At 37.7% G+C, this 19,708-nt stretch overlaps 1 protein-coding gene across 46 annotated transcripts in view; it reads right to left on the reverse strand.

Annotated features, from left to right (window-relative positions):
* The window catches only part of Mllt10 (MLLT10 histone lysine methyltransferase DOT1L cofactor), a 171,156-nt gene that overhangs the window by 54,409 nt on the left and 97,039 nt on the right, over window positions 1-19,708 (reverse strand). For all 46 annotated transcript variants that reach the window (XM_076572632.1, XM_076572663.1, XM_076572664.1 and 43 more), the window contains 3 exons: window positions 19,092-19,187; window positions 8,625-8,880; window positions 5,292-5,861 (listed from right to left, as the gene is read on the reverse strand). In XM_076572632.1, coding sequence (XP_076428747.1) covers window positions 5,292-5,861; window positions 8,625-8,880; window positions 19,092-19,187 — 922 coding nt within the window. The remainder of the gene's footprint in view (window positions 1-5,291; window positions 5,862-8,624; window positions 8,881-19,091; window positions 19,188-19,708) is intronic.

A 19,708-nucleotide genomic window follows, 5' to 3' on the forward strand; every position in this document is an offset into this window, starting at 1 on the left:
AGGGTTTATCCCTTAAATATGTATTTACTTCCTTTTCTACAAATATTGTTGGGATGACTTTTTCTTCTTACTCCAAAGTACAACTTCATCTCTCTCTAGTCTTTTCCAATTTGATACAAAACTTTACAATGAAATGATTTGTATTATAACCTAACTGTAAGCACTTTAAGGGCATGTACATTTACACAGAATACTATTCCCTCCATAAAATAAACTCAGTGCTTACTACTATGTTAACTCCCCATTTAAAAGGCAATGTTTCATGTTAGGTTAAAAGCACTGTGCTGGGCACTGAAGATATAGTGGCAGGACATGGCAAACAGCTCCTAACCTTACTGAGCTAGTGTTGACAGTTGATCATGTCTAATAGCCAGTGCTTCCACAGATCACATTCACCATTAGTAATTATCAACCTGTCGTTTAAAACAAACAAAAAACAACTTTTGACACTGAGTCTCAACTGTATAGCCTTTAGCTGACCTGGAACTTCCTGTGCAGACAAGGCTGGCCTTGAACACAGAGATCCTTCCTCCACCTGCCTCCACCTCCCTAGTCCTGGAATTTAGGTCATGTGCCACCATACCTGGATTGTTTTTACTTCATTACTTGTTGGAGGGGCAGAGGGATGACCATTTTTTGTTTTTTTCTTTGGGGGCGGGGGGTAGGGGTGAGACAGGTTTTCTCTTTATAGCCCTGGCTGTCCTCGAACTCCCTCTGTAGACCAGGCTGGACTCGAACTCAGCGAGTCACCTGCCTCTGCCCCAAGTGCTGGGATTAAAGGTATTCATCACTACCAAACAGCGATGACTTTTACAGTTAATAAATGATTTCTGAATTTAAAACTTAGCCCAACGAAAATATTAATTTTTATATCAGAAGGACGGTATTATTATTGAAAGTTATATTATTTAAATTTGCTCATGCATTCCACTGCTTAAGAATGACTGACATTATACTATCTGCAGAATTTTATAACAAAACTGTTCTCAAATCAGGAATTCAGTTTCAGCACTTAAAGCTATGATATCTATATGTGTTGACTTCTTGTCCTAGATAATAAGCAATAATATTTAATTCGTCTCAAGTGCCTAACACAATGTGAGACACACACACACACACACACACACACACACACACACACACACACACCAAGCACTCAGCAGCAGTTGTCAATTCCTAACAGTACTGTTAGAAAGGTGTAATCCTAAACGCACACAGCAGTTAGCCGAGTTTCATCAGTAAGAAAGCACTTTGATCTAGTTACAAAACTTTTATTAGAAATGCATAATAAAATGGCCAGGCGGTGGTGGTACACGCCTTTAGTCCCAGCACTTGGGAGGCAGGGGCAGGCAGATCTCTGTGAGTTCCAGGACAAGCTCCAAAGCTACATAGAGAAACCCTGTCTCAAAAACCAAAGAAATGTATAACATTAATTAACTCAGCATTAAGTAAAATAATTTTATTTTATAATTTGTTATTTTAATACATATTTAGTTGTTTTAACACAACTTAAAACTTATTTGCATTATTAAAATTTATTTATTTGAAATTATACTATCTTCTAATGGGAATTCCTTCTAGATAAATACATTTATATAATAGTGAGGAAGAAGAAATATGAATTAAGCTTTTTACTGCAACTAATGTACTCAATGAAAGGAACTCTACTTTTCATGACTAAGATCTCCCCTAAATCTGTAACAGATTAAAAAAAATCATTTGAGAGCTGCAAATTAGTTGTTTTTTAATTCCCTTAATCTAAAGACATTAATCTAATGTTTCAAAGAACCATTCAAACATAACTTTGAAATTCAAACATTTTCCGGCTATGTTTCAAAATTACAGGACTCAGTGAACACCACCACAAAAACAAATTTAAGGTTTATGTTCTCAGTAAGATACTCATTTAATTATTATAAGTTTTGCTAAAAATAGTATGAACCAAATTTTATGAGTAAATTTATTTAAATTTGTTTTTTGTAGCAAAAGGTTAAGGCTGACTGTGAGGTCCTTATGGTCTCAAGGGAAAGATAAATAAAAAATATTTATTCAAATGTGCAATAAATTTAAATCTTTTTAATGAACTTTGTTCCCACTGTAATTTATTTTTCCCACTTCCTGAAACAATGGTTCTGAACCAGAGGCAATTTTGGCCTCCCGGGACATTTAACAATGTCTGGAGACATTTTCATCATGGAGTGCTACTGACACCTAATGAGGAGGGGCCAGGGATTCCAGTCAACATCCTAGGAAACAGTGCACACAAACAATATCCCACCCCACATGTCAGGAACCCCAAGACTGAGTCCACAACTTACCAACAGTGTGAGCAAAGTAACAATTCTACAGATTCCACTAAATTGGGGGCTGTTCGCAAACCACAGCAGGTACCAAAGTGGATCTATCAGAAACAAACAAGCAGCTCCAGGCTAGAGGGGCAACATTACCTCAAAGCCTCAGCTTTACCAGCTCTGCAATAGGGACACCAATAGCCCTTTACAAAACCACTGCTAACTGAGATCTAAGTAACAATGCACTTTGGAGACCTAACAGAACAGAAAACTGTAGCATGAATCTTAAAAGTTCTTATTAATAAAATTAAACCTGTGAGCCAGGTATTGTGGTGAATGCTGGAAGACTAGAGAGACAGAACAAGCCACAGCTATCTCACCTCGCCAAATCCTCAGCTGGTCCTGTTTCTTCAGACTGGAAGCCTCTGAGTCCTCATCCAGAATGAATCCCAGCCTGAAAGCTTATCCACCCGAATGCTTAACCAGGCCAAAATGCTTCTAGTTTCTGGTCCTCACGCCTTATATACCTTTCTGCTTTCTACCATCACTCCCTAAGATTAAAGGCTTGCTTCCTGGGATTAAAGGCATGAGTCACCATGCCTGGCTGTTTCCAATGTAGCCTTTAACTCACAGAGATCCCAGATGGATTTCTGCCTCTGGAATGCTAGGATTAAAAGCGTGTGCTATTCACTGCCTAACTAGTGGCTTTTCTGTTCTCTGACCCCAGATAAGTTTATTAAGGTACACAATATTTTGGGGAACACAATACCACCACAGATAACACAGTTAATGTTTTCATATAGGATTATGTACATATGCTTCTTTGTTGGAACAGTCAGTGCTTTTTCTGCTTATTGAAGTTAATATATAAACCACTCAAAAATTCTTCTATTTTGTATTTATAAAATATACAATATGAAAACATAATGAACTTTTCACCTAATTGTCTTTATTTTATACACCATTTCTTCCTTCTCTCATTATGAGCTAATAAAACTGATATTATCCATAATAGTGAATCTTAGCTGAAATCTCATTTCAATCATCAGAAATCCAAAGCTAGCAGAGGGGTAAAGTTTACAGTCAAGATTTATTGAAAGCCATTCATCTCATATTCAAGGGGAAAAAAATAGACAAATGAAACTATTAAGGGTTGGTGCTGAAGAGATAGTTTGGTAGTTAAATAGGACCTGGGTTTAATTCCCAACAACTACACCAGACAGCTCATAATAGCCTGTTTAACCTCAATTCCAGGAGATACAGTGCCTTCATCTGTTCTGACCTCCATAGGTGCCCATACATATGCCATCAAATAGATAGACATAAATGAAAATAATAAATCTTTAAAAAAAAAAAAAAAAAAAAAACACTGAGGCAGGATATGGTGGTGCACACCTTTAGTCCCAGCACAAACAGGGCAGAGGCAAGCAAATATCTGTGAGCTTCAACATTCTGAGTACTAAGACAGTCAGAGCTACAGAGTTAGACCCTGCAAAAGACTCAGGTGTAGTTTCCAGTACCCACACAGCAAGCTGCAATCTTCTGTAATTCCAGTTCCAGGGGATCCTACGCATACTTTTGGGCTCAGAGAGCACCAGGCACTAACATGTTACCCAGACACACAAACACTCATAACAGAAATCATTAAAATGAATAAAGTATGCACTTCCAGGACTTTTTAAAGACTTAAAATTATTTGTAACACAAATTACAGGTTACACGGAAGTATACCAGTGACATGAGTACTACATATAAATTCATTTGTACCGTCCTAAAAATGATGACAAAAGAGGCATGGTGGAGCTCGCACACTTGTACTCTCAGCACCAAGAAGACACAGACAACTGATTCATGGCCAATTTCAGGCTTGTCTGTGCTAGACAGTCACTTCTAGACAAGACTGGGACAGTTTTTCAAAGTTAAAAATACAAGCAAACCCTGGGACCACTTTCAAATCTATGCAATCAACTCTAATTCCAGATAAAAATAATGGTAAAAATCACTAAAAGAAATTAAAACAAATTTTAAAACAATTCAGATATCATTTGACATAAAAAGCACCTGACAAATTCTAACTTTAAGTTATTTATAACCTATTTTTAAAAAGTCCCAGAGTAATTCACATTATTTGTGTGCAATTACAGAGAAAGTGAAAATTAAAAATGAAGTTTAGCAAAAGAGCTCAAAACAAGAAGACACCAAAAACTAGTAGAGAAGTGTTCACATCTTAGGTGTGAACTCTGGCTTAGTGTTAAACATAGTATGCAGGGGGAGTAAAAACACAACTGGGAAAGATAGATGACTAATAAGCTGTTTAATTTTCATTCAACTAACTAACACATGAAATTAATGACAAACATTTCAGCACCAAATACTTTTTCCAGGATTGTAAGATACTTTCCCTTTTCTCATTAGGAAATGAACAAACTAGTGAAATGGCTCAGGAGGTTAAAAAAAAAAGTTTGCCATCAAGACAGTTGACCTGAGACCCACACTGCGGAAGAAAGGGAGAAAGGGAGGGAGGGAGGGAGGGAGGGAGGGAGGGAGGGAGGGAGGGAGGGAGGAAGGAAGGAAGGAAGGAAGGAAGGAAGGAAGGAAGGAAGGAAGGAAGGAAGGAAGGAAGGAAGGAAGGAAGGAATCAGCTGCTGCAAGCTGTGCTCTGACCTCCACCCACATGCTATAGTCATGCCATCGCCGCCTGAAAAAACTGGCCAGCCATGCTAACAGGTAACTGCCATTCTAGCACTTGGAAGGCTGATCCATGATCAAAAGTCTGAGGCCAGCCTTTACAGAGTGATCCAGGACAGTCTAGGCTCTTTAAGCATGCTCTGCCTTCAAAAAAATAAAATAAAATAAAAATAAATAAAAAATTAAGAAATGCCATTTTAATTAAATGTAGCCTGGCAATTCGAAGTATACCATAGCAAATGTTCATAACTTTTTGACTAGGGATAGGAAGGGTAGTGGGGGATGGAGGGAGAACAAGGCACAAATCCCTACCTGAACCCACTGGAGAGGAGCCAACACTAAGACTCTGCAAACTTCCATTCCTGAGCAGTGTAGGAGATTTCTGAAGACTAGAGCTTGTTACACTTCCTGCAGCTGATGCTACAGATGATGTTGGTGAAGCAGAAGAAACAGAGAGATGAGAAACATTCTCTTGATTTTTGTTTCCTTTGGGTCGGCCAGGCCCATGTTTACTTTGTTTATTTCCTTTTCGTTTCTTTTCCTTTACAGCTTCTTCTTCTATACCAGAAGTCTGAGCCCGCTTATATCCTGCTGTAGGGAGGCTGGAACTACCCAAATCTCCAGGTGAATTTTCAAAGCTTTTAGGCTGTGAAATGACAGTTGAGGTCACAGGGTGACCAACTAAAGAACTAAAACTATTGACTCCTCCTTCCTGGCTTCCCGACTCTCCTTTATGTACATCTTTGGCTGACGATGACTGCTGGGAGTGAGTATAACTGTCATTGCGCAGATCTGAGTCTGTAAAGCTCAAGAAGTCCTGGGGAGACTGCACTGAACTTCCAGAAGACGACTTTACACTGCCTGGAGTTCCTGAGAAACTGCCTGCAGCAAAACACAAACAAAAAACCAAAGTGGAGGAGGAAGAAAACTTGGACACAAAATTCCTCTAAGCATCAGGCAAAATACGATTATCAAAAAGTAAATTATAAAAATTAGGTCATCACTATGTAACTAAGCATGATACAATGAAGGTTACTATTGAAATCAATTTTATCTCTCAATTATCTTTCAAACACTTGTCAAAGATAGTAAGATTTACACACTCACCCTTGAACTGTACTGTATTACCAAGACACAAGCTATGCCCTAGTTAGCCTAACTTTTTGTTGTTTTGTTTTTTTTTTTTACTTTTTCATGACAGGGTTTCTCTGTAAAACAGTCTTGGCTGTCCTGGAACTCACTCTGCAGACCAGGCTGGCCTCAAACTCAAGAGCTCCACCTGCCTCTGCCTCCCAAGTACTGGGATTAAAGGCGTGCGCCACAACTGCCCATAAGGAGCCGTCTTTTGTTCCTAATGGGAAACCAGCCATGAATACTGTCTTACTGATTGCTCAGTGGTTAAGAGCACTTGTTCCTTTTGCAGAGTACCCAAGTTTGGCTCTCAGCACCCATATGGTGGCTTACAACCACCTGTAACTCCACTTTCAGGGGATCTTATGCCCCCTTGTGACTTCTTCAGGCACACACATGGTACACAGACATACACACAGACAAAACATTCATACACATACAGTAAATCAGTCAAAAATAATGAAAAATCATGCAGGAAGAGGTAGCTCTCCTATGCCTCTTTTCCAACTGCTTATTCTCTCCTCACTCTAGTCAAAAACCACTTAGCAACCCCTATCATGATGCAGTTTAAGAACCTCCCAAGTCCTTGTTTGTCTGGAAAGGAAATTGCCCTACGAGAAAAGTTTCCATCATTCCTATTTCACAAAACTCTTTCCTTGTTTGCCAAATGAAATAGGCAACTACACAGACTCAGCTCTGACCTCTACTGTTTCAGAATGAAACTAAATTACAGGGTTTGCACAGCACAGAGAATACCCTGGTCTCAACAACCTCCCCCCACAATATAAAAAAAAAAAAAAAAAAAAAAAAAAAAAAAGAACCACATCAAATACTTTTAACTATTTGGTATATTTAAATTTTCTAAAATACACAGGGTACAGTTTAAAAAAAAAAACAACAACCAAGGCCATCTTAAGTACCTTATCTTCCTATTTCAACATTTTATTGATTACCTCAGTTACATAATTATAACATATTTTCTATCTTCAATATTACAAAGTTGCAAAAGTATAGGAGCTACCTCTTCAAAATGGATTAGCACTTCATACACATACAAACAACAACAAAGCAGGCCTGGGGACCACACCTACAATTCCTGCACATGGAAGACTGAAGTAGGAAGATCAGAACCACATAGGTTATCAAAGGCCAGGCTGGGATACATCTCAAAATCTCAGACTTAAATAAAAAAATTTTAACAAGATTAACTGACTTCTACTAATACAACATTCATTCCAAATGTGAATGAAGTTACATTTTAGGTTAATTAAGGTTTGGCTAATTTTCAAAGTGGTATAAAAATAACAGTGTAGGGCTGGAGAGATGGCTCAATGGTTAAGAAGACGGACTGCTCTTCCAGAGGACCCCTGGTTCAACTCCCAGCACCCACATGGCAGCTCACAACTGTAACTCCAGTTCCAGGAGACCCGACACCCATGGCAAAACACTAATGCACATAAAATAAAGATGAATAATTAAAAAAAATAAAAAAGTAACAGTGTAATTTTTATTTAAATAAGTGACTTTGGCAATTTGTTTTATCTATGCTTAATGAACTTTTTGTTCAAAAAGGACCATATGCACATACATATACTATAAATCTGTAGCCCCAAATTAATACGAGTATGAAATATATTAATATGTTTTTAATGAAAAGTCAAAAGACTAGCAATCTACTATTTGCATATTACTGCAAGATTTTGGTTGAAGTGGATCCAATGCTTCAATAAAGGTAAGCAGTAGTCTTCACTCACTTCTGGGGACAACAGAAACAAGTCAACAGCTACTTAACTATTGTGCTTTTCAATGTATCTGTGCTCACATTTAAAATTACACAGAAAGCAATCACTGAAGTGTACACATTTTAAAATTTAGCAGTGTTCCTATTTTCCATAAACTGGGTTGTCATAAAACTACACATGCCCAGTTAATATTGAATTTCAGTCTATCACCAAACAGTATTTGGGAAACACACTAAAATACTACTTGCTATTTATGTGAAATTCAAACATTCAGGGAATCCTGTTAATATAGCAGCCTGAGCATAGAACATAAGCTGTTGAGTAAAAATCTACGTTTACCTTCAAGCTTTTTAATAAATGTACTGCTTATAATATCACTATGACCTACTTGGATTCCATAAAACTTGCTTAGTTCTCATTTATCTACTAAAACAAAAAATGTTATTAGGAAAAGTAAATAAAAACAGATTATAGAAAGAGACTTCCTATCTTTGAAATCAAACTACATCTGTTTTTCTCCCCAATCTTAATCTCTATTCTACAGCTATTTAAACATTAACATACTGTTTAAAAAACATAAATTAGATATGAGAGCAAAACTTCCAGAAACATTTCAAAATAAAACACTACTTTTAGAAGAAATCCTACACTACCAACTCATTACATAATCTAGAATAATCCTTAGTTTTAAGTAAAAAAAATGAATTCTTTTACAAAACATTAACAATCATTGACTACTATCAAATTAAGCATTTTAACTAAAATATAATACCTTGTGGAAAGGGGCTAGATGCTGACACAGTTGTTGCTGGATTTCTTCCACCACCAGGCTTCCTTCCCCTTTGACCTGAGCTGTGAGCTGAAGATTTCTTCCCTTTTCCCTCTGACCCTCTAGCCTCTGAAACATCTTTTCCACTAGAGGTATGTGCAGAGACTTCCTGGAAATTTGCATTTGTAAATCTTGCTGCAGTGTCTTCCAAGCGCTTCAGTGATCCAGATATAGAGTTGTTGCTAGTGCTTGTATAAGTCTAACATTTTGATTTAAAAAAGAAAGAAAGAAAGAAAGCAAAAGGAAAAAAGAACTAATTATATTTGGCTAAAAAAAAAAATGAATAAGCACTTAACTCATGCAAACATTTCCACTCTAAAAAAGTCAGGCAGTCTACCAAAGGAAATCATACAAAAACAATTAGCATAAAATCTACTTTACCTTTTTTGCTGCTGTTTTACCATCTTCAGGGTCAACCCCAGGGCCTCTTTCATCTGTTAGGCTTCCTATATACCCCACCCTATCACTACTTGAACAAAGTATCTATAATTGATAAGATGACTGACTGAAGGTCATACTAAAGCAAATAACAATTGATCTTATGGGCTGGAGAGATGGCTCAGAGGTTAAGAGCACTGACTGCTCTTCCAGAGGTCCTGAGTTCAATTCTCAGCAACCACATGGTGGCTCACAACCATCTGTAATGAGATCTGGTGCCCTCTTCTGGCCTGGAGTCATACATGCTGTATACATAATAAATAAATAAAATCTTAAAAAAAAATTGATCTTACTAATACACCTAAAAAAATACACAAAAATACCAAAGGTCTTCATTTCTCAAGCATTATTTTCACCAAGAACAAAGTAATGCTTAGCTATAAAATTACAAGCTTTAGTGTTCAAAACAACAGTCAACAATTAAAGAGAACAAAAGTACATCATCAATCCATTAGAGGACTATTCTCATTAGACTATGAGGCTCTTTCCTAGGATGTAGCAAGAATACTTCAAGAGCCTGAGGAAAGCTCTTATTCAAAGAAAAAAGCTCCAGTCTTTGAAACACAAATCATTTCTCTGCAATTGAAGGGAAGTTATCTGATGTGCATATGACTAGAAAAAAGTAAAGATTGCTTAGACAAGTAGTTTTCTGGGTTTGGTAATCAGTTTAAATACAATGTATGGCCAAGTTAATGGCAAATTAAGTGAGTGTGGATGTATATTAAACCAGATGTACACTAATTAACATGATTCATGGCATCCCTCAGGAGTAAAAGCTTTTTAATGTCACTATTACATTCTGAAGCGTTTAAATTCACTCACTACCTTGAACATAACTAGTAATAAGTTTTGAATAAATCTTTCTGATATACCGAATATCAAATTTAATGTGAAAATGAAGATATTTGAAGATACACAAGTATTAATTTCTATGTGACACTTAGTATGAGAATAAACTTGAAATTGAAAAATAATGAAAATCAATTTTCAAAAGGACTAAGAGAAATGTTTTTTTAAAAAAATCAAATCTTTTGTGTGGACTAAAGGGTAAATTGTGTAGCTCACCACTGGGCCACCATAGCTTCCACAACAAGATTCTTCATCTTTTGTTTCTGTTTTTCTTTTTGTTTCGTTTTGGCTTTGGTTGTTCTTTTAAAATTGGTTTTGTTTAGGGGGAGACTGCAAGGGCAGTGGGCATATTCAAGTGAACAGGGAAATAAGTAGAATCTGAATGCATGATGTGAAATCCACAAAGAATCAATAAAAGTAAAAAAGAAAAAAAAAGTCAAATCTTCCCTGCTACACTTCTGCTAACACCCTCAAACCTTATCATCTCTCTGCCAATATAATATTTACAACAATAAGTCCACTATTATCTCATAAAAGCAAAATTCAATGTTCTAACCAACTACAATCCACAAACTAGATCAAAGAAAGCCCTCAAAGTATGGCAGGAAAAAACAAAAACAGTAACAAACCTTTTACTCTAAACTAATCACATTAACCTGATGACTCTTCATGGCTTACTTTAGAAACGTGACCCTCTTGTATGCTGGGCAGTCAATGTGGAAACTACCCCACCTCACTTTTCAATACTCAGTGATCCGCAGGTTCTTCACTCCTCACATAATCCTTGTATGACCCAGTGAGGATTAGAAGTTATCTAGGAAAACAGTGGTGCTCCTCACTCATGGGCCTGTTCAAGCATTACATAAAGGATGGAGAGAAACTGTACTCTATGTGGAAATGTAGTACTCATTTCCACAGACAATTTAAAAACCAGTGGTCAATTTGCCCATTTATTTAACAGAATGTCCTTGTTTTTACAATAAAGTCTAAGCCTTTCCACAGAGCGGGGAGGGGGCAATTAGAGAGCAATGAGTAAACAAAATCCAGTGACAAAAATTACACTGAATAAGGTAATTGAATATTTTACTTTAAATTTTCTCTATACTTTCTAAGTTTTCAAAAGACAACAGACTTATGGGAAAAAATATTAGCTGATGACCTTACTTTTAAAATACTATATATAATGAACTGTCCCTACCTCAAAAGCTACACAGGTTTCATTCAAAGGGACCTTGACCTAACCCCCATATTTTAAGGGTATCTCAAAAGTGTGTGTTCAATCATGTGCTGCTGAGGCAATACCTCCATCTGAGAAGGACCCCAGGATATAAAAATATCTGCTTTTCATGCCAAAGTGACAGAAAGCTGGCTAGTATATATGTGACTGGAGGCAACATAGTCTTTTTTGTTTTTAAGTGTTTATGAGTGTTTTGCCTGCATGTATGTATGTGGTACACCAAGTGCATGCTTGAGTTCAAAGAGTCAGATAGCCCTGGAAATGGTTCTGAGCCATCATGTGAGTGGCTGAGAAGTAACCCAGGGCCACCATGTGGGTGCTGAGAACTGAAGCCAGGTCCTCTACAAATACCACCTGTACTCTTTTACTCACTGAACCCTGTCTCCAGCACCCCCAATCTTTTTTTAATTAACATATATTAATGTATTTTTAAAGCTTCATTTTTATACTATTTATATGGGTATTTTATCTATTTAACATGAACATGCAGTGCCTACAGAGGACAGTAGAGGGTGTCAGATCTTCTAAAACTAGAGTTACAGATGGCTATTAGCCACCATATTTGGTACTAGGAACCAAACCTGTGTCCTCTTAAAGAGCTGCCAGTGCTCTTGACTATTGAGCCATCTCCCCAGGCCCATAATACAATCTTTCTATCCTTTCCACTAGAAATAAAACTGGCTATTTGGTTGTAATGAAAATCCCTTAATTAATGCATGCAAACATCGGGCTATTGTGATTTATAGGCAATTTAATGACTAATTAATAATATGCATCCAGCTACAGTCACTAGGCTGCAATAAGATATAACACTAATATACCTACTAAGTTGCTGTAACTAGGCACAAAAACTATTTCCTACTTCAAACAAAAGTCTTAAATTTATAATGAAAGAATGTCTGTACTAGGGAATAAAAAATTACAGTTATGGCTTTATTTAAAACCTATATTTGTGTCGTACTGTTGTACAAGGCTCTGTCGTTATACTGGTGAGAAGGCAAAGTATGAACAATCAAGGGCTATTCCTTCAATCATGAGCAGGTGTAAAATATTGGACAAAAGTCTAACAAGAGTCACAGACTTTTCCCTAGATAAATTAGAGAACCCAGTATAGAAACTATCCTGATTCAGGACACAGGAATGGAGACTTGAGCTTGAATCTTGGAAGCCAGTAGAAAGACAAAGAACCTACTCCCAAAGTTTTCCTCTGACTTCAAGGCCAGACTGTTCTACATAGTGAGTTCCAGGACAGTCAGGACTATGTAAAGAGCATGTCTCACAATCCTACCCCCCAAAAAGTTGTTCTCTGACCTCTACAAACAGCATATCATGCATGCACACACACAAGCACACACACACAAATTCTGAGAAAAGAAAAGCTACAAAGTAAGAATGGACTCGTATATGTGATGTAACTATTTCTGGCAAAGTACCATTTTGTACTGTTGGTTTTATAAACATGGCCTTCACCAGCCTGTCCATGTTTCTGGCCTGTATGCCCTTGTGCCTACTTCTGTGCAGACTGTGTATATGCCTGCCTATGCCCACCTGTTTTCAGCCCAGAGTCACCTGTCAAGTGTCTCACTTCCTGAAATTATTTTTTTTTTTTTACTGGCCACCTAAAATTGAATTTATTTATATTTTTCAGAAAACAGAATTCTTTAGTGCCCTCTGGTAAGTGCACAGTCATACCAATAAACTGTTTTATAGTATTTTCGTATAATGTCAAGTAGTATATCAAATTGTAAGACAACTCCTGTTTCTATATTCCTAGGACTTTTAAAGAAAATCAAAGAACTTTCATTTTGTTTTATTAAGAGATCTTCTATTCGTTTTACATATCAACCACGGATTCCCCTGTTCTCCCTCCTCCAAGCCTCCAGTCGCGTCGCGCCCCCCCCCCCCCCCCGCCCCGCCAAACCACCCCCTCCAAAGGCAAGGTCTCCCTTGGGGAGTCAGCAGAGCCTACCTAGTACATTCACTTGAAGCAGGTCCAGTCCCCTCCTCCCTGCAACAAGGCTGAGCAAAGTGTCTCAGCATAGGCTCTAGGTTCCAAAAAGCCAGCTCTTGCACTAATAACACCATGGCAATAGGAAGAAACAGAGTGCTAGAGAGGTCCCCAGGAATCCACAAAGATACCTCCACTATAGACTAGTGGCAATGGTCGCGAGAGTGCCTGAGCTGACCTACTCTGGTGATAGGATGGCCAAACATCCTAACTGTCATGATAGAACCCTCATCCAGTGACTAATGGAAGCAGATTCAGAGACCCATGGCCAAGTCCCAGGCAGAGAGCTCCAGGAATCCAATCAATGAGAGAAAGGTGGAATTATATGAGCAAGAGATATCAAGACCATGATTGGAAAAAGTACGGAGACAACTAGCCAAACTAGTGGAAACACATGAACTGAAATTATGTTTTACCTGCATGGGGTTCCTCCCATTACCTCCAAACCCTCAACTATTCATACCCATCCTTCCACAATAACTAGATGAACAAACAGCCAAAAAGACAAGGGAGGTTAAGGATATGTACAAAACAATACAGAAGTATCAATAAATGAAAGGAAGTGACAAAGATAGTAATTGAGAAACAAAAAACTAAGTAATACAATTCTAATTAATATATGGGGTAGAGAAGAAATCAAACAAAAAAGCAAGGTGTTTCCTTAACAATTCATAAAAAAGCAAAGGTAACATCAAAGTTAGAAGAAAAGTTAACAGAGGTAAGTTTCTATCAGTCAATGTCTAAGACAGCAGGAATCCCAGCTTGTAGTCCATCATAAGGAGCTTTCAAGTCTTCACTCTGAATCAAATCACCAGAAAAGTGCAGTCACAAACAAGCTGTTCCGCAACATACTCGAGAAACAAATAGGACAGAGAAACACAACTTACCTGAACACAAACTTATGCCAGATTAAACAACTGGTCAGTGACTCCACAGCCTTGTCAAGTGGGGCTCCCCATCCAAGAGATTTATTCATTGGTGGGTCAACTTGTTAAATACTAGTTTTCACCTCCTATATACTCCCATGGCCCTAGGCACATGAGGATAGTGAACTGGAGTCCACCTAGAGCTGCAAAGCAGACACTGTCTCAACAGTGCCTCCCTACACATGAATGAGAGGGGGGGGGGGGAGAGAGAGAGAGAGAGAGAGAGAGAGAGAGAGAGAGAGAGAGAGAGAAGGAAAAGGGGGGAAAGGGGAAAAGGGGAAAGGAAAGGGAAGGAGGGAAGGGAAGGGAGGGGAGGGGAGGGGAGGGGAAGGGAAGAGAAAGGAAAAGGAATGGAAGAAAAGTAACTACGACATTAAGTACAGACACACATGGTTTAAGGAAATGGATGAATAACGGTATGCCAACACTAATCCCAAATAAAACAGTAGTTAATATTAAGAATGAAAGGACAACCAGGCAGTTGTGGCTCATACCTTTAATCCCAGCACTTGGGAGGCAAGAGGATCTCTCAGAATTCAAGGCCAGGCTGGTCTACAGAGCAAATTCTAGGACAGCCAGGACTACAGAGTTAAGCCTTGTCCTGGTGGATGGATGGATGGATGGATGGATGGATGGATGGATGGATGGATGGATGGATGGATGGACGGACGGACAGAAAAACAAGTCATATAACCTGTCACATTAATAAGCTTAAGAAAAACCACCTACTAATTTAAAAAAAATTCATTCACAATTTAAAAAAAAGAAAAAGCTCTTAAACTAGAAAGAGGAAAATTTCTCAATTTGATAGAGCTATGAGGATTCTGATAAACAACTTGCAACCTGAATAGAAAGTCTCACAAAACAATGAAAAGGGGCAAGTAGTGGTGAGATCTGAATGGGCATTTCACCATCAAAACAAATTGGCAAATTATGAGCAGAAAAAAAAAAAGCAATGAACATGATTAAGCCTTTCTTACAATAAAAGTCATAGACCAGGACGTGAGTGCCTGACTAACCATGATCCAGGGATGCTACAACCTATCTCTAAACCCAGCACTCTGGAGGTGGAAGCAGAAGGATCAAAAGTTCAAGGTCATCCTCAGTGCAAGGCCAGACTTGCCTAAATTGATACTCAAAAAACAGATTTTAAAAAGGCAGGCTAGGGTAGAAGACACAATTTAGTGGTAGAGTACTGCTTAGCATTTGTAAGATCCAGAGGTTCAACCCCCAATAAAATTTTATATATATATATATATATATATATATATATATATATATATATATATATACACACACAAACCAAATCCACAATGAAATACCTCTATATGGTCACTAGAAAAGTTAAAATTAGTAATACTAACCATACAGCAACCATATTGCAGAGAATATAGAAGAATTACAAATTCTCGTACATTGCTGATGGAAATGTTAAAATGGCACAAAGTTTGGCAGCGCTAAAACAATTAATATATACACTTAGCATAGTGAGTCACCAAACAACTACACACTAAACAACCCAACCGTCCTTCCACTCCTTGGAATTCATAAAGAGAAATGAAAGCATGTATCTATGTAAGACTTGTAATATGCTCACAGCAGCTTTACTTGTAATAGCCCACAACCAGAAACTGAGACAGATATTACTAACTATTGAATCTGTAAGCAAGCTGTTATATCCACACAACAGGGAAGCAGACAACTACAGGAATGACTCAACTGTTGACACACATCACATGGTTCAAATTTTATGCTGAATGAACTAACCAAGGGGTACGTGTGTGTGTGTCATGCTGTATGCTTCTCATTTTAAACTTCCTAAAGGATTCAAGCTAATTTAAAATTTCAAAAAGTAGATTTGGAGGCCAGGAAATGGTGGCGCACACCTTTATTCTCAGCACTTACTTGGGAGGCAGAGGCAGACAGATCTTTATGAGTTCAAGAAAGCCTGGTAAACAAAGTGAGTTCCAGAACAGCCAGGAACTGGCTATTTCTGTATTTCACAGAGAAACCCTGTCTCAAAAAAGAAAGAGAAAAAACAAAGGCAGATTGGTAGTTACCTGAGCAGGGGTAGGAAGACACAGAAGATAACTATAAAAGACATTACAAAGAAATTTTGCCTAAAACTGTGGTGGTAGTTTTATTAATACATGCACATGAAAATTTATCAAAAATGTCACTTTTTCTGTGTGGCTGCATATACCTTTAACCCTAGCACTTGGGAAGCAGAGGCAGGTGGCATTCTGTGCATTTCCAGCCAAGGCAGGCTAAATACACTGACTGAGACCTGCTTCCTCCTTAGCTTCATCTTTTTAATTTTAATATTGTTTTACTTTAAATATGTGTAATTTATTATACAAAAAGTATAGTAACAAAAAGTCCAATGTATCTGATGTACTGAACTTTATGGTAAGATTAGCATTTATATTTCCTCCAAATTAAGATTAGTTTAAAAAGTAGCCAGGTGTTGGTGGCACATGCCTTTAATCCCAGCACTGGGGGAGAGGCAGGGAGATCTGAGATAGAGAGGCCAGCTTGATCTACAGAACACTGAGGGATATACAGAGAAACCTAGTCTCAAAACAAACAAATAAAAAACAAAAAAAGAAAGAAAGGATTTTCAAATATAACTGTCTTAGTGGATAGTACAGGGAAAGAACAAAAAGGAAATGGCTTTTATAAATTTATACTTTGACTTCATTGTAAGAAAAGTTCATGGAATTTCTTACAATATTAATCGTTAAAATTTTAAAGTATAAAAAGTACACATAGGAAAGAAATTCATTTTACTTTTGTTCTACATTCAAAAAGTCTTGACAGGTGGTGGTGGCACACACCTTTAAATCCCAGCACTTGGGAGGCAGAAGCAGGAGGATCTCTGAGTTTGAGGCCAGCCTGGTCTACAGAGTGAGTTCCAGGAGAGCCAGGGCTTCACAGAGAAACCTAGTCTTAGAGGGCTGGGGCTGGGGCTGGGGCTGTAGCTCAGTTAGAAACGACTTGCCTAGCATGAGTGAAGCCTAGTAGTCTAACTTTACAACACAAAATGAAAGGAAGAAGGAAACATGGAGGGAGGGCGATCTTCTTTATTCCCTCCTATAAACATTCCAAGAAGGAAATCTCACTTACAGAAAAACTTCTGGGGTGTGGAGACCCTCTGCAAGCTTGTGAGCACATGCACAGACACACACACACACACACACACACACACACACACACACACACACACACACACACACACACAATTTTAAGTTATGGGAAGAGGCTGCAAAACTAAAACCCTAAGTTATTTTCAATGATGGCAGAAAGAACTACTATGTCTTCTATTAATTATAAAAAGTAACGAGTCTATTAAGAATACTTTTTTTAATGGTCAGGCGTAATTTGTCACGAATTAAAAAACAGAAATAAATTGATGCTTACAAGCATCTAGGAACATTTTAGAAAAACACTGACACAGAAACTAAATCTCCAGAGACCAAGAGTCAAGGTTTTTCTCCTTTCATCTTCCTTGACAACGTCTTGTGCCACCATGAAAAGAAGACAATCTGGTTCAGAATGTACAAAAAGACTGTAAATTGATTAAAAGCAGAAGGCACGGTAGAGGTAAAGTTAGGAAAATTTCAAGTGTGATGTTACCAGCTCTGGGATGAAGAACCTGGCCAGAGAGAGGCACTAGGAGAAAAGAGTAGGCTGTTGGGCAGAGGGGCTGACACAGAAATGGAACCCTCAATTCTACAACCAAGAGGAACTAAATTCTTTGAAGAACTTGAATGAGTTTAGAAGATTCTTTCCAGTAAGAACCCAGGCGATCGATCCCACACCTTGGTTTTAGCCTTTACCTGTGATAAATAAACCAGTAGAATGTATCCAGACTATCTTGCAAACAGAACCAGGGACATGATAAATTTTTATTTTATGTTAAACTGCTGAACTATAGTAACAATCTCTGATACCAAAACCTACAAACATGAGGATTCTTAACTTATCTTTTAGAAAGTCACAAGGGTTCATGTTTGAATGCATTCAAAATGTGATCACCTCTTGCTATCTCAACTTTTAGTGCCACCTTCAATGGGTTCTTTTAATAACCTCTTCAGTCTCCCTAGATCCTATTCTTCCCACCACCCCACCTTCAGCAAAGCAACCAAAAGCCCTTATACAACACTATGAGACAAGCTCTTTACGCTGGCTTATCTAGCCAGCCCTTTTTTTTTTTTTTTAAAGATTTATTTATTATGTATACAGTGTTCTGCCTACATGTTTTGCCTGCACGCCAGAAGAGGGCGCCAGACCTCATTACAGATGGTTGTGAGCCACCATGTGGTTGCTGGGAATTGAACTCAGGACCTTTGGAAGAACAGCCAGTGCTCTTAACCGCTGAGCCGTCTCTCCAGCCCCCTAGCCAGCCCTTTGTGATGAGGTGCTTCCACGGCCTCATCTCCAACTACATACACCTCCTCACTTGCCACTCTGTCCCAACCACATGGCCCCACTTCTGTTCTGTTTTCAAATTCATCATATCATAATCTGAATAATACCTAACACTGAACCAGATGTGTGTGTTCTTTAAATGCTTTTAATAACATTTAAATAATATTAATAATATTAAATATTGTATCTTAATTTCAATTATTATTTCCATACTTTACAGGTAAGTATTGAAATAGAGTTGCAGAGAGGTAAATTAACCTAAGGTTCAACTATTAAGTGGTGAAGCATGATTTCAAAGGAGCTGAAGTCTGAATTACACCCTATTCTTAATTAATTCACTTGAGACAAGGACAGAGCAAACAAAGCAGCATGAGGACTGAAAAGGTAACAGTTTTAAGTGCATGATACATGGCTGGAAAGGTGGGGGAAATGTCATCAGAGCACCGGGAAGGAAGACTCCTTTGAAGAACCAGTATTTCATTAGTTATTATATAAAACAAAATTTGATACTTCAATCTTACTTTTTCTGTAGTAACAGTCAAAGAAGGAACCAAGGCAGGTGATGGTTCTGGTTGCTTCTTGTGTTTTTGTTTGTGTTTGTCCTTTTCTTTATATTTCTAAAAATAAACAGTAGTAACACGATTTAAAATTAAACAATGATTCATATATACATATATATGTAATATTCTTTTACAACCATTGTAAAAAATTTTAAATCAGCCCTTTTATCAGTTGTTATGGATGAAAAATTACTTTAAAATGACCCTTATTTTTGTACAATTTAAGCACTAACAGTAAATAACTGAAGCCTGTGACTATTTGCTGTATTTATATATACATAGCAAATACAGACATTTTTTTTCTTGTTAAAGACCTGTTTGTTTGTTTTTTTATAAATAGCACTTGAAGATTTACAGGGCACTTCACATACATTATCACACTCCATCACTACCACATGATTTAATTCCTTGTGTCATTTGTAAGAGAAAGTGGCTCCTGTCTAACCCCACCTCATCCACCTCAGTGTTGTGACTGTTTGTAAGCACTACCACACCCAGCCACCATGTACTGAATATTACAGTTCAGTTACTAGACAGTAAGGACGCAAAAACTCAAGCAAAAAGTTGTTTCCTTGGTT

This window comes from Peromyscus maniculatus, chromosome 5, assembly GCF_049852395.1.
Source record: "Peromyscus maniculatus bairdii isolate BWxNUB_F1_BW_parent chromosome 5, HU_Pman_BW_mat_3.1, whole genome shotgun sequence".
Classification (NCBI taxonomy): Eukaryota; Metazoa; Chordata; class Mammalia; order Rodentia; family Cricetidae; genus Peromyscus; species Peromyscus maniculatus.